We start from the raw sequence: 12,433 nt of genomic DNA on the forward strand, positions 1-12,433 counted from the left end.
GCGGTGTGGAATTCAAATACGGAGTATATTTTAAGAGTAGGCAGTCGAGCAACAGATTATGTTATTTCCTTGGGTTATTACATCCAATTTTGTCTTTGTTTTAACTAAATTCTTTACACTTTTTTTTTAATGATTAAAATTAAATTTTGTATACTCCTAACTATATTAATTATCCCTACCGTTTAATTTACAACCAAATTCTAACGTATTCAATCTTGTATCCTATTTAATATTCAATACTATACAAATTCATAGTCAATAATAAAGTGCACTACGACAATTTTTTTTAGGTATGAAAATTATGTGTTGTACTAGATGAACAATAATTTAAAAAAAAAAAAAAAAATCCATCTTGTATGGCTAAGATTTTCGAAGGTCTCTAGCACCCCCCATGGGATTTTCGAGGGTCTCTAATACCCCATGGCTAAGATTTCCGGGGGTCTCCAGTATCCCCCGGAAAAGGTTTTCGGGGGTCTTTAGTACCCCCCGGATAAGATATCCGGGGGTAAACAACATCCCCGAAAAACATATGCGGGGGTACTTATAATGAAAATTACAACAATTCAACCAAAAAACAAAAACCTTAGGTCGGAGTGAAGAACTTGTTCGTCTCTAAGGCTCATATTAAAGAATTTGAGGGAAATGGTGAAATAAAATGAATTACCAAAAAAAAAAAAGGGGATTTTTCACCATATTCCACTGAGTTAAAGCTTAATTCACCATATACCATAGAAAACTTTCTAATTCACCATATACCATTTAGTTTAACTAAAATGTCACAACATGCCATTAATGACTAACGGACGCTAACACCGTTAGTCATTAAGGCTAATAAGGCCACGTGACAACATATATTTGGTTCCCTTTTGAATTACTTAATTTTAAAATAATTATATAATTAACTACAAAAAAAAGAAAAAAATAAAAAGAAAAAAAACCAGCCACCCACGTCCCTCTGGCCAGCCACCACCTGTCGGCGCAAAACTCGACAATAACCCTCGCGTCGGCGCAACCACAACCCCCGTACTGGCCTGAAACTTGATGAGAAAACCCCGCCGGGCCGTCGGCGCTACTCCCTTTCTCTTGAACCACTGATGAAATCCTACGTGAACAACCGAACCACCGGTCGCGAACACAACCCATCTCCCTCGAAAATCCCTTCCCTTACCACCAATCGGCTCCCAAACAACCTTCCCCCGTGCCGACAAATCGATTTCGCCCATCTCGGTGCCATTTCCACCCCAAAGTGACCACCACGTACGTTGAAATCCTAAAACCAAATCTAGGATTTTGAATTTGGTGTTTTTAGGGTTTTGGGGTGGTGGTTTTCGGCAAGTTGGGCGGCGGCGACGTGTGGGAGAGGATTTGGGCTGCCGCGCAAAGGTGGTGACTGGAGATTTTGGGAGGGAGAGGGGAATTTGTAGCTGGTGCTGGGGAATTCGAGAGGGAGAGGGGAATTTGCAGGTGATGGCTGGGAGTTCGGAAGGGAAAGGTGGCTGGGGTCAGGAATTTCGCCGGCGGGGAAGGGGGACGGTCGCCGGCCAGCTGGGGGTGGGGTCAGAGCTAGGCTGGTGGCGGAGGTTGCTAAGGTGGTGGTGTTTTTTTTTATTATTATTTTTAATTTTAAAAATAATATCTCTAAAGTTAGTTTATTAAGGAAATAATATTAATAAGAACCAATTATAAGCTACCATGTGGCATAATTAACGTTAATGACTAACTGAATTAACGAAAAAGGGCATGTTGTGACATTTTCATAAAACTGAACGTTGTATGGTGTATTAGAAAGTTTTATATGGTATATAGTGAATTAAGCTTTAACTCAGTGGTATATGGTGAAAAATCCGAAAAAATGGTGAATGAAAGAAAAAATTGGCGAGTGAAATGAATTGCAAATAAAAAAATGTACTGGTAAAATCTAAAAGCCTGGTGAAATGGCGATTTTTTTTTTTTAAAATTTTGGGAAAAGGGTATTTCAGTTTGTTTATTATTTTCATATCATTAATTAATTTCTACATTTAGGTTATTTTGTACTGCATTTAGGGCCTGTTCTCATAGACTGAACTTAGCTGAACTAAACTGAACTGAACTGAGCTGAGCTGAGCTGAGCTGAACTGAACTGAACTGAACTGAATATTTTATAAAGCCTTGTTCTATTCACCTTTAAACAAAATAATATTAAGTAAATTTAATTTCAGTTCAGTAAAAATAAGTTCAGTTCAGTAAAATTAATTTCAGTTCAGTAAAAATAAGTTCAGTTCAGTAAAATTCAGTTTTCTTAAAGAAGAACTATAATAGAAAATCAGTAAAAATAATTTCAGTTAAGCAAAAATAATTTCAGTTCAGTAAAAATAATTTAAGTTTAGTAAAAATAATTTAAGTTCAGCTAATTTCACTCCAGTAAAAATAATTTCAGTTCAGCAAAATTAAGGTGGAGAGAACAAGGCTTAAGAGAAGTTTTTTTTTTTTTTTTTTTGTTCATTTAAAAAAAAAATAAAAAATCCAAAACAAAACTGAATAAATTAAAAAAATAAAAAATCAATACCCACACTGCCACACAGTTCACATTTTAGTGATTTTACAGAACCAGTAACAATGGCTTCCATCCTCCCCTCTCCTGTTCATCATCAACCTCGTCCTTCTCTCTCATCTTCATCTATTTCTTCAAGAAATTTTCAAACTTTTGGTGCAAAAATCCAATCTTTAAATCTGGGTTATACCCAAAATGGAAGAATTCTCTTTCCTAAACTTCAAGTCTCTACAACTGACTATCCTCCTCCTCCTCCTCCTCCATTGCCATCTCCAGAGTTCAAGGAACTTATTGCTTCTTTAAAGCTCAAATTGTTGGTAATTTCCCTAATTTTGCACTAATTTTATGCTTTTCACTCAATTTAATTGTCTTTCCTACTTAATAATCTAGAAGTTCTGAGTCTGAATCTTTGGTGAACGATTATTGCTGTGAAATTAGAATTGTTTTTCTACATGATTAATGAATTCGATTAGCTTAGATTGTGAAAGCATTAGTAAAATGGGTGGTACCCAAAACCCCAGATTGAATTTCGTCCACATAGTTGATTTTGCCCTTTATAAAACAAGTTCAATTGTTTAATCATGTTATTCTGCAAAATTTTATTTGGTGAAGTTTTTGGGATCCTACCTATCGCCAAACTTGGGTTAATTCAGGTTATGTGCATACTGAATTTAGACATAAAAAGAAAAATCTGATGCCTTATGTTCCTTGGATGCCTGGTGAGGGTTTTGTAGATGCAATTGATTGTTGTTTGATATGGGTCTGATTTTGAGATCATTTTACAGTATCCATTGCTTTGTGCAACTTATCAAAAACCCAATTATGTATACCTGATGTTTGCTATTGTTTTGCTGGTTTTACTTATATGGCACATCAATCAAAGATAAAAGCTTTTTAAGGCAATTCTCTTAGTATCCTTCACATCTTATGCCAACACGATTTGTTGAAGATAAATTAAATTGAAAGAAGAGTGATTAAGCATGATGTGGGATAGACACTTCCAGAACTATAGAAGGCTATGTCAAAGATGGTAATTACAGCTGTTATGAAGGCAGATAAACTTGCAGGAGTTCTATCTTCTTGGTACTCTGCTTGTCTATAGAAACTCGAATATTATTTCCAAGTTGCTCTTACTAGAAGTCTAGAACTTAGACCCAATTGTTTAACTTTCCTCAATTCCTGATTCATGCTCCTAGAGTACAAACTATGCAATTTCGATAGATCATGATTAAAGGGTTAGGCAAGCCTCTAGGTTAAACAAGCCAAGTTCAAGAAAAATTTCAAGAAGTTTGGTAATCCTAAGATGTTGCTATTAAATCTGGTTATAATAATGAACAATAAGTTCGGGTACAAACTAATACTCCGTAATAGTTAAGTAGCTGTTGATAATTTTCCAACAGATCGAATGGTAGTATATCTTTGAGCGTTCCTTTGTCACTGGACAAAATAGTACAGCCATGGAATTTGTTGAAACCTACTTGTTTTACATGATCTCATATTTATTAAAAAAAACTATAGTATTTAGTTTCCAATTTCTTTTCGAGTTAGGTGGTCTCGACTCTTGTTTTATGTTCATCCCCTTTCGGTTCTCTGAAAGTGGCCTTTTGACCCATTATTCATAAGGTTCTCAACCTATTGATTGGAGCGTAAAGTTTATTCTGTACAAGCTTGCATGATGACAGCATGACTGATTCTTTCCTCTGGATTTACTGTCATCCTTTCCACCTCAGCAGTTGAGCTGCTAAATTCCGCAACGCCCAATGTATTGAGACTATTGACCATTAGCTAAGTATCTGTATCGGCTGTAGATGTTACTAAAATAGTGGTTTGAACTGCACCAATAATTGAGTCATTTGTATCAAAGATCTCTGAATACATTGCTAATAGAATGTCAAAGTAAACCTACAAAAGAGACGAAGACATTGGTCAATATGGCCTTACCCTATTGGACCAAGTGGAGGCCATGGTCTTGGGATGGTAGACTATGTTAAAGAACCCATATGGAGATTGTGAACAGCCTCATATAATTGGAAAGAGGATCTTTGTAAACTGACCATGAGTGATTAAATTTTGGTTGATGCAGCTGATCCTGACCTTTCTTTTTTTTTTTTTGTTGTGAACCCTTCACACATCCTCTCTTATATTGATACATTATATTTTATTGCTTTATTTTCCTTTCTTCCTATTTGTGTATGCATGCATAATTTGAGTACCGAAAGATAGACCCTATGTTTTGTTGGAGCCTTGTACGCTAGGTGGTTGTCAATAGTATGTATTCAATTTCAGGAAAAAAAAACTCTTAACTGCATCATTGATACTGTGCTTACTTTCCTATTCAATTTGGTTGATTTACCACAGAGTGCTGTCTCTGGGCTAAACAGAGGTCTTGCGGCTAATGAAGATGATCTAAGGAAGGCAGATGATGCAGCACGGGAGCTTGAAGCTGCTGGTGGACCTGTAGACCTCTCAAATGATCTTGATAAACTCCAAGGAAGATGGAAATTATTATATAGCAGTGCTTTTTCATCACGCACTTTGGGAGGGAGTCGTCCTGGACCTCCTATAGGAAGACTTCTGCCGATTACTCTTGGTCAGGTCTGCCAATCATTCTTTCATTCTATAATAAAATGTTACTTCCTGTTGAATGAAAGAGCTCATCAATGATGATTAAGTTCTGCACTTTGCTAAAGATCTTCGGAATATTACTTTTGAATCTCTGGTAGTTCTGTTCTAAGTTTTTATCTGTTGATTGGTGCTCCTTCCATCCATAATTGGTAGGCCACCTTTCCAGTCGATCATTTTAAATAAATCTTTGTGCTGTAGAGTTGTACTTGGAGTCATTGCTTGTGCTGTGCATTTACTATTTGTTGTTCGGCTGTTTTGAACAGGTGTATCAACGAATTGATGTTTTCAGCAAAGATTTTGACAACATCGTGGAGATTGAATTAGGTGCTCCATGGCCCTTACCACCTGTTGAAGTAACTGCAACGCTAGCACACAAATTTGAGATCACAGGTTTGTCTCGTCATAAATTAATTTTCTGTAGGTTTGATTTTCATATTCATGTCTAGAAACTATCTCCTAAAATCACATTCTGTTTCCATGTGATCAGGTTCTGCTTCAGTTAAGATCATATTCGAAAAAACAACAGTGAAGACAACTGGAAACTTGTCGCAGCTACCTCCTCTGGAAGTTCCTCGGATACCAGATTCACTCAGGCCTTCATCAAATCCTGGAAGTGGTGATTTTGAGGTCACATATATTGATGCAGACACCCGTATCACTAGAGGAGACAGAGGCGAGCTTAGAGTATTTGTCATCTCTTAATCTGCATGACAGATTTCGCACCATGGCTTATATATACATATATATATGAAATTATAAAGAGTGATTCTTTTGACAAGGCTTTTTGGACTTTGGATCACCCCCTCCAAAGAGAAACTCTGATTTTCTGCCGATTCATATGTATAATACATTAATACTGTATAAGATGAAGATATACAATATATGGACTATCATTGTACAGAGGTTATTTTGATATGAGATTCAAACAAGATTTCGTACAATGTTCTTAAATTTGTTGTTCATCTTGGCTACTGATTTTACCCAACTTCGGGTGATTTTGCTTGTTTCCATCTCGTTATATTCCTTCGTTTGGCCAAAGCCACCTTAAGAAAGACGATGTTTCAATCTTTATATTTAGACCATGAAAGCTCTTGTGATTTTAAGGCTTAACAGGCACCAGGATGGTTAAGCCATGTATACCGCGGAGAGAATGGTGGCATCAAATTGAGCCTTATAGGACTAGATTCTCTTTTGGAATCAGAAGAAACGGGTTTATGTGAAGCCCTCCGGTGGCTCGGGGATCGTATGAAACTCCGGCGGCTCATTTTTTCAACTGCCTTAACGTTGAGTGAAACTGTTAAGGACTTTCTGATCTTTGGTGTCTACCTCGTTATAAATTGGTTGTTCCAAGTCTTCCGCTTGGAGCGTTGATTTGTTTAAATTAATTTCTTTTAGCAACTTTATCACAATAAGCTGCAGTAGCATATTACAAGTCTTTATGTTTGGATATCAAAAAAATAAAATAAAAAAGTCTTTATGATTGGATACAAGGTTCGAATCCTGGCTGCAGCAATTTTTTTTTTTTATTAACAAATTAATTTTCCAGAGATAATAGCATTTGTCGAAGGATAATTGTTGTATTTTACTATTTTTACTAAAATCCCTTTTAAACAATTTTTTTTGGTGTTCTACCCGGTTCACCCTTTGGGCTAATCCGGATTCGGGGATCAGTTCTGGGTGGTTAGGTTCCAGTCCCATCCCAATTGTTGTTGCGGGGGATTGAATACGGGTCCTCCCTACCAAGTGTAGTCCCAATCACCACTACATCAACAACCAATTGACAAATTCCTTTTAAACAGTAGACATGTTCTATTCACTTAATTGAACTTATTACACCTGAATCAGGTGAACAAAAACAAACCTTAAATACCCATTTTTTTTTTAAAAAAATTCTTCCTTCCTAAGACTTAAATAATGTTATGCTCCCCTCTTTGTCGTCCCAATGTTGTAGTTTAACAAATATCTACGTTTCATATTAAATGCAATAAAACTTTGATACAGATTTGTGAGTGTAAAAGAAATGATAACATTTGTTAATTACACATAATGTGAACTTTTCATTTTTAGTAAGTAATGCACATCATATAATCTAAAACGAAGGTTGTATTTAAAGATCAAATTATATGATAATCAACAAACTTCATTGATTTAAGTAATCTTTATCACTTACATTTATTTTAAAATAACTAATATTTTCTTTAAACATATTTTAAGAGGTAGTTTCAGTTAATCAATTTATTATTTGTTTATCAAATGGTAAAATGGTAAATAAAACGACATATATTTTCAATCATCATGACATTTTCGTAAATAAATCAATAATAGTAGGACTCATATTTAATACAAAATTGTAAGTTTATTTACAATTTTGCCATTTAATAAATAAATTTTATTTATCAAATTGATTAATTGGTGTTTTCTGTATTTTTTTATTCAAACATTTACGTATCACACATGTACTCCCTCTGTCCTAATTTATTTGCAACATTTTGACTAGACACACTTGCTAATATATATGTTTGACCGTTGATATCTTTTAATATATTTTTATAAAAGCTATAAAAAATATATTAAGAAACTATACATTAAAATAAAGCCAATAATACCTTACATAATTACATTGACTTTTATATAATAGCTAAAAAATATGGTCAAAGTAAGATGTGTGAAAAGTATAAAAAGTTAAAATATTGCGAGTAATTTGAGACAGAGAGAATAATTTTAATAAATTCTCGGTATAATAGTCGAGTCGAATTGAGAGAGTAGCCACCCTTTTAAGACATGATGGCCTTCAGGATGATGGCCTTCATTTTAATTTACTCGCCAGGGTGTCGTCTCATCACAACCAAAGATCACAAAAAAAAAAAAAAAAAAAAAAAAACGTTAGGGTTCCCTCTCTATAACGGCTAGTTCCAAATTCAAAATTCACAAGAAAATCATTTCCCTCAAAACCCTCATTTCTTTCTACTATTGCAAAATTTCTTTCCGTTACAATCACTTCCTCTTTCCCTCCTTCACGCTTCCCAGCTTTCTCTCTCTTCATTCAGTAATCAATTCTCAATCTTTTATTCAAAGAAACAATCTTTTTGATTAAAATTTCAAGAAATCTCAATCAAATTAAGCAGCATTTCAATAAAAAAAATCTTTGACTTCTCAAATCAAAAGAAATATTTCCCAACTTTAATTACTCTGTTTTTGGATTGATTTTTGATCTGGGTTTCTGTAATTTGAACTTCAAAATCCATCAATGGCTCCAACCCCATCTTCATCTTCAAAATCAAATCATACCCATTTCAATATAATCAAAACCCCACAATCTAAACAACGTCTTCACTTCAATTCTTCAAGAATTCCTCATCCTTCACCAAACCCTAACCAAAACCCTAATTCCCAACCTGCAGAACACCCAGTTGAAGTGATTGGAAGAATCAGGAATCTTCCAGAACCATCAAAAGATGATAAACCCATTACTAATCTCTTCCAAATCATCCCAGATCAGCAAACAATTAGGGTCAAGACCGAAATCGGATACCGCGATTTTACCCTTGATGGGGTTTCATCTTCTGAAGATGATGACCTTGATGGATTCTACAAGAATTTTATTGAAAGTAGGATACTTGGGGTTAAAATGGGGGCTAAATGTACTATAATGATGTACGGTCCAACGGGTTCGGGTAAGAGTCATACCATGTTTGGGTGTTTGAAGCAACCCGGGATTGTGTACAAGAGTTTGAAGGATATTTTGGGAGATAAAGAAAACGGGGAAGAACAAGTTGGGATGTTTGTGCAAGTTTCTGTGTTGGAGATTTATAATGAAGAGATTTATGATCTTTTGTCTTGTGATAAAAATGGTGGATCATTCAATCTTTGGTCCAAGGGCAGTGCTTCTAAGGTATAATCATTTCAATATTTTTGGTTAATTACCCTTGTTTTGTGTTGAATTATTGTTTAATGCTTTGTTTAGGTTGATAATAATGAGTTAATTTAGCTTATTGTTGAATGTTGTGTGAATTGTGGTTGCGATCTGTGGTACTCGGACTATTCATTTCACTAAATTTTGAGTTAAGTACTTAAGTTTATGGAGAAGTTTTATAAATTAGCGGAGTTGGACGCTTAGACATGGACTCGAGTCCGAGTAACAAAGGTTGTAATTAATGTTGTTTGTCTAATTTATGTATTGCTCCACTTGATTTTATGCAGTTTGTAATATAGTATTTACATTTGATTAGTCAAGCTGTTGGGTTGTTTATCTTCCTTGTTTCTGTTTCAATTAGGTGTTAGCTTCTCAGAATTGCCATTTTATACTAGATCAAACCCTAAATGAAGGTTCATCATATAGAAAATGCAGGTTCTTACTGATTTCAACTTAATTAAATGAAGGTTCATCATATAGAAAATGCAGGTTCTTACTGATTTCAACTTAATTATGGTATAATCATTTGAAAATAAAGTTCAAACCCCTCATTCCAGGTAAAACTAGAAGTGATGGGAAAAAAGGCTAAAAATGCAACATTTATATCTGGAAATGAGGCTGGAAAAATTCTGAAGGAGATACAGAAGGTGGAGAAGAGAAGGATTGTTCGAAGCACGAATTGCAATGACAGAAGTTCCAGGAGCCATTGCATGGTATGGATGTTTTATATCTTACTATGACAACATCTATTATGTGATGTCTAGGCTTATGAAGTTTATGACTTTATATCTATCTTTTGGATAATGGCAGATAATCTTGGATGCTCCAACCGTTGGTGGAAGGCTGATGCTCGTCGATATGGCAGGATCAGAGAACATAGAACAAGCTGGTCAGGTTGGCTTTGAAGCCAAAATGCAGGTAATATAAAGCAAGGATTATAGAAATCCTTCAATGGCTCAGTTTAGGCCACATTTTATTTGGAGTCATACTTAATGAGTTAATATATACTTAGAATACATTGGGTTGATAAAGATAAAAATGTGGTTTATTATACTAGGATGAAGGATGGGTTGACAAATGACAATAATAAATATATACTGGTTATGATCTAATTTTACTTTCCTCTATACTTAGAAAGTGACCAATTATTTTTGGACGATAAAAACAGAAACGTGGTTTATTATACTAAGAAGGGTGGTACAACAGTAACGAATATATACTTTCTGATCTAATTTTACTGTCCTTGGTACTTATGCAGACTGCAAAGATTAATCAAGGTAATACAGCTTTGAAGAGAGTTGTTGAGTCTATTGCTAATGGTGATTCACATGTACCATTTAGAGACAGCAAGTTAACTATGCTTCTGCAGGTATACAAGAATTTCATGTTTTTATATCCAACAAAATTAGTTCAAGTTTTCTATAAGATCAGTTTTCTACTGCTTCGTTGACTGTTTAAGAACATTGGGTGCTTTTCTTCCTGCTATGTCGTTGTAGGATTCTTTCGAGGATGACAAGTCCAAGATACTGATGATCTTGTGTGCAAGTCCTGACCCAAAAGAGACACACAAGACAATCTCTACACTTGAGTATGGAGCAAAAGCAAAGTGTATTGTTCGTGGTCCACATACTCCTGTCAAAGATAAGATCGGTGAGGATTCAGCTTCTACTGTGATTCTAGGATCAAGGATCACAGCAATGGATCAGTTCATCCTGAAGTTACAAACAGAGAACAAGCAAAGAGAGAAAGAATGCAGTGAGGCAAAGAAATTGCTTCAGAAAAAGGAAGAAGAGGTTTCACAGTTGAGGGCAAAGCTTGGGCAAGTGGGAGGGGAACATGTGTCAGGTGCTAGTGAAGAGGAGATCAATGAGAAGGTCAATGAACGTATGCAGAAGTTGAGGAAGGAACTCGAGAAGCAGCTGGAAGAGTGCCAAAGAATGGCTAATGAGTATGTTGAGTTGGAGAAAAGGAGAATGGAAGAGAAGGTACAAAGACAACAACAAGAAGTTGAAATGCTGAGGCGAAAGTTAGAGGAAATGGAGATTGAGCTATCTCGTTCAAGGGATGGAAGTAGTAGTGATGGAAGTGGAGTTGAATTAGATGGCATTGGTCTTGTGAAAAGGCTAAAGGAAGTGTATGCTGATGAAGATCCTGGAATGGAGAAGTCGATGGACTTAGACATGGGCGATCAAGATTCTTATGCTCGTGAAGTAATTGTAGGCCAGTATCCTACAAATCTGTTCAGTGGGATGCAGGGTTCTTTCACTCCAATACTTTCTGAAAAAACATATTTGAGCACAGTTTTTGAGGAGGAAGAAGCAGAAGCCGAGGATGAGGATGAAAAGGCTAAGCTGGAGGATGATGAGGTGGAAAAGAAAGTTATAGAGGAGAAGAAAGTCTCTACATCGCCACTGTATGATGTTCAACTCACTCCATCCTCCAGGAAGACAAGGATTCAGAACATATTCACCTTGTGTGGAAATCAAAGGGAGCTTTCACAACGAACTCCTCAATGTCCTGAAACTCCATGTGATCAATCAACAGTCGAGCAAAGTCCTATGACACCACCTAATCGCTCTCAACTTTCTTTTGCTGCTACACCAGAATCCCTGAAGAAAAACTTCAATCCATCCCCAAATGCCACACCAGAGCCTATGAAGGAAAACTTCAATCCATCAGCTAACAATGAAGAAAAAGGTGTTCTGATTGAAGTATATGTTAAATGGGAGGCAACAAAGGAAAATCCAGGAAAGTTTATCAACAAACTTAAGGTTGTCAAAGATGCAACCTTGGCTGATTTAAGGAAACTCATTGAGATTCATCTTGGTGTCGATAAGCAGGATTTTACTTTCCTGTCACTAGGGGTATGTATATAAAGTTATTGCTGATTTCTTTCACTACATAAGAACCAATCTCATGTTTATAACTTTATATGTCTATGTTATGACAGGATCCTACTGGAGCTCCAATCTCGAAAGAAAAGGAAGATAGTTTGCTCGCGAGTAAACTACCAACATGCAACAACCAACTAGGAGGACACTTAGCATGCTTGAGGCCAGCCAAGGGAGCTCAAAGTCCTAATGTTGTTCCATTCACCCCACTGGAAAACAAGCTTTATACAACTCCAGTTTCTTGTGCAAAGAAGCTAGTTAATGACTCTTCTATATCACCTAGCCTCGACTCTAGTCTGGGTTCCACTCCCTACATTACTCTTCGTCGATATTAACAGGGGTACATAAGCCTATGTACTTGTTTGTTGTATGAACAACTTGACTTTTGTATCACTGACTAATATGAAGTGGAAGTGTAATGGTATATATATTCCTTTTGTCTAACCTTTCGATTACACTTTGTCTTTCATTTCA

General features: G+C 35.8%; 2 protein-coding genes across 2 annotated transcripts; both read left to right on the top strand.

The window, feature by feature from the left end:
* The first annotated feature begins 2,475 nt into the window (after window positions 1-2,475).
* Window positions 2,476-6,106, top strand: LOC110689405 (plastid-lipid-associated protein 6, chloroplastic-like). The gene is made up of 4 exons (XM_021866190.1): window positions 2,476-2,847; window positions 4,889-5,125; window positions 5,419-5,545; window positions 5,643-6,106. Exons 1-4 carry the CDS (start codon window positions 2,596-2,598, stop codon window positions 5,855-5,857), a joined length of 831 nt encoding a protein of 276 aa, XP_021721882.1. The 5' UTR covers window positions 2,476-2,595; the 3' UTR covers window positions 5,858-6,106.
* Window positions 6,107-8,402: 2,296 nt separating this feature from the next.
* Window positions 8,403-12,433, top strand: LOC110689406 (kinesin-like protein KIN-10A). The gene is made up of 6 exons (XM_021866191.1): window positions 8,403-9,047; window positions 9,626-9,781; window positions 9,879-9,986; window positions 10,327-10,437; window positions 10,565-11,932; window positions 12,019-12,433. The coding sequence occupies exons 1-6, from the start codon at window positions 8,403-8,405 to the stop codon at window positions 12,292-12,294; spliced, it is 2,664 nt and encodes an 887-aa protein (XP_021721883.1). The 3' UTR covers window positions 12,295-12,433.

Source organism: Chenopodium quinoa, unplaced genomic scaffold, assembly GCF_001683475.1.
Source record: "Chenopodium quinoa cultivar QQ74 unplaced genomic scaffold, ASM168347v1, whole genome shotgun sequence".
Classification (NCBI taxonomy): Eukaryota; Viridiplantae; Streptophyta; class Magnoliopsida; order Caryophyllales; family Amaranthaceae; genus Chenopodium; species Chenopodium quinoa.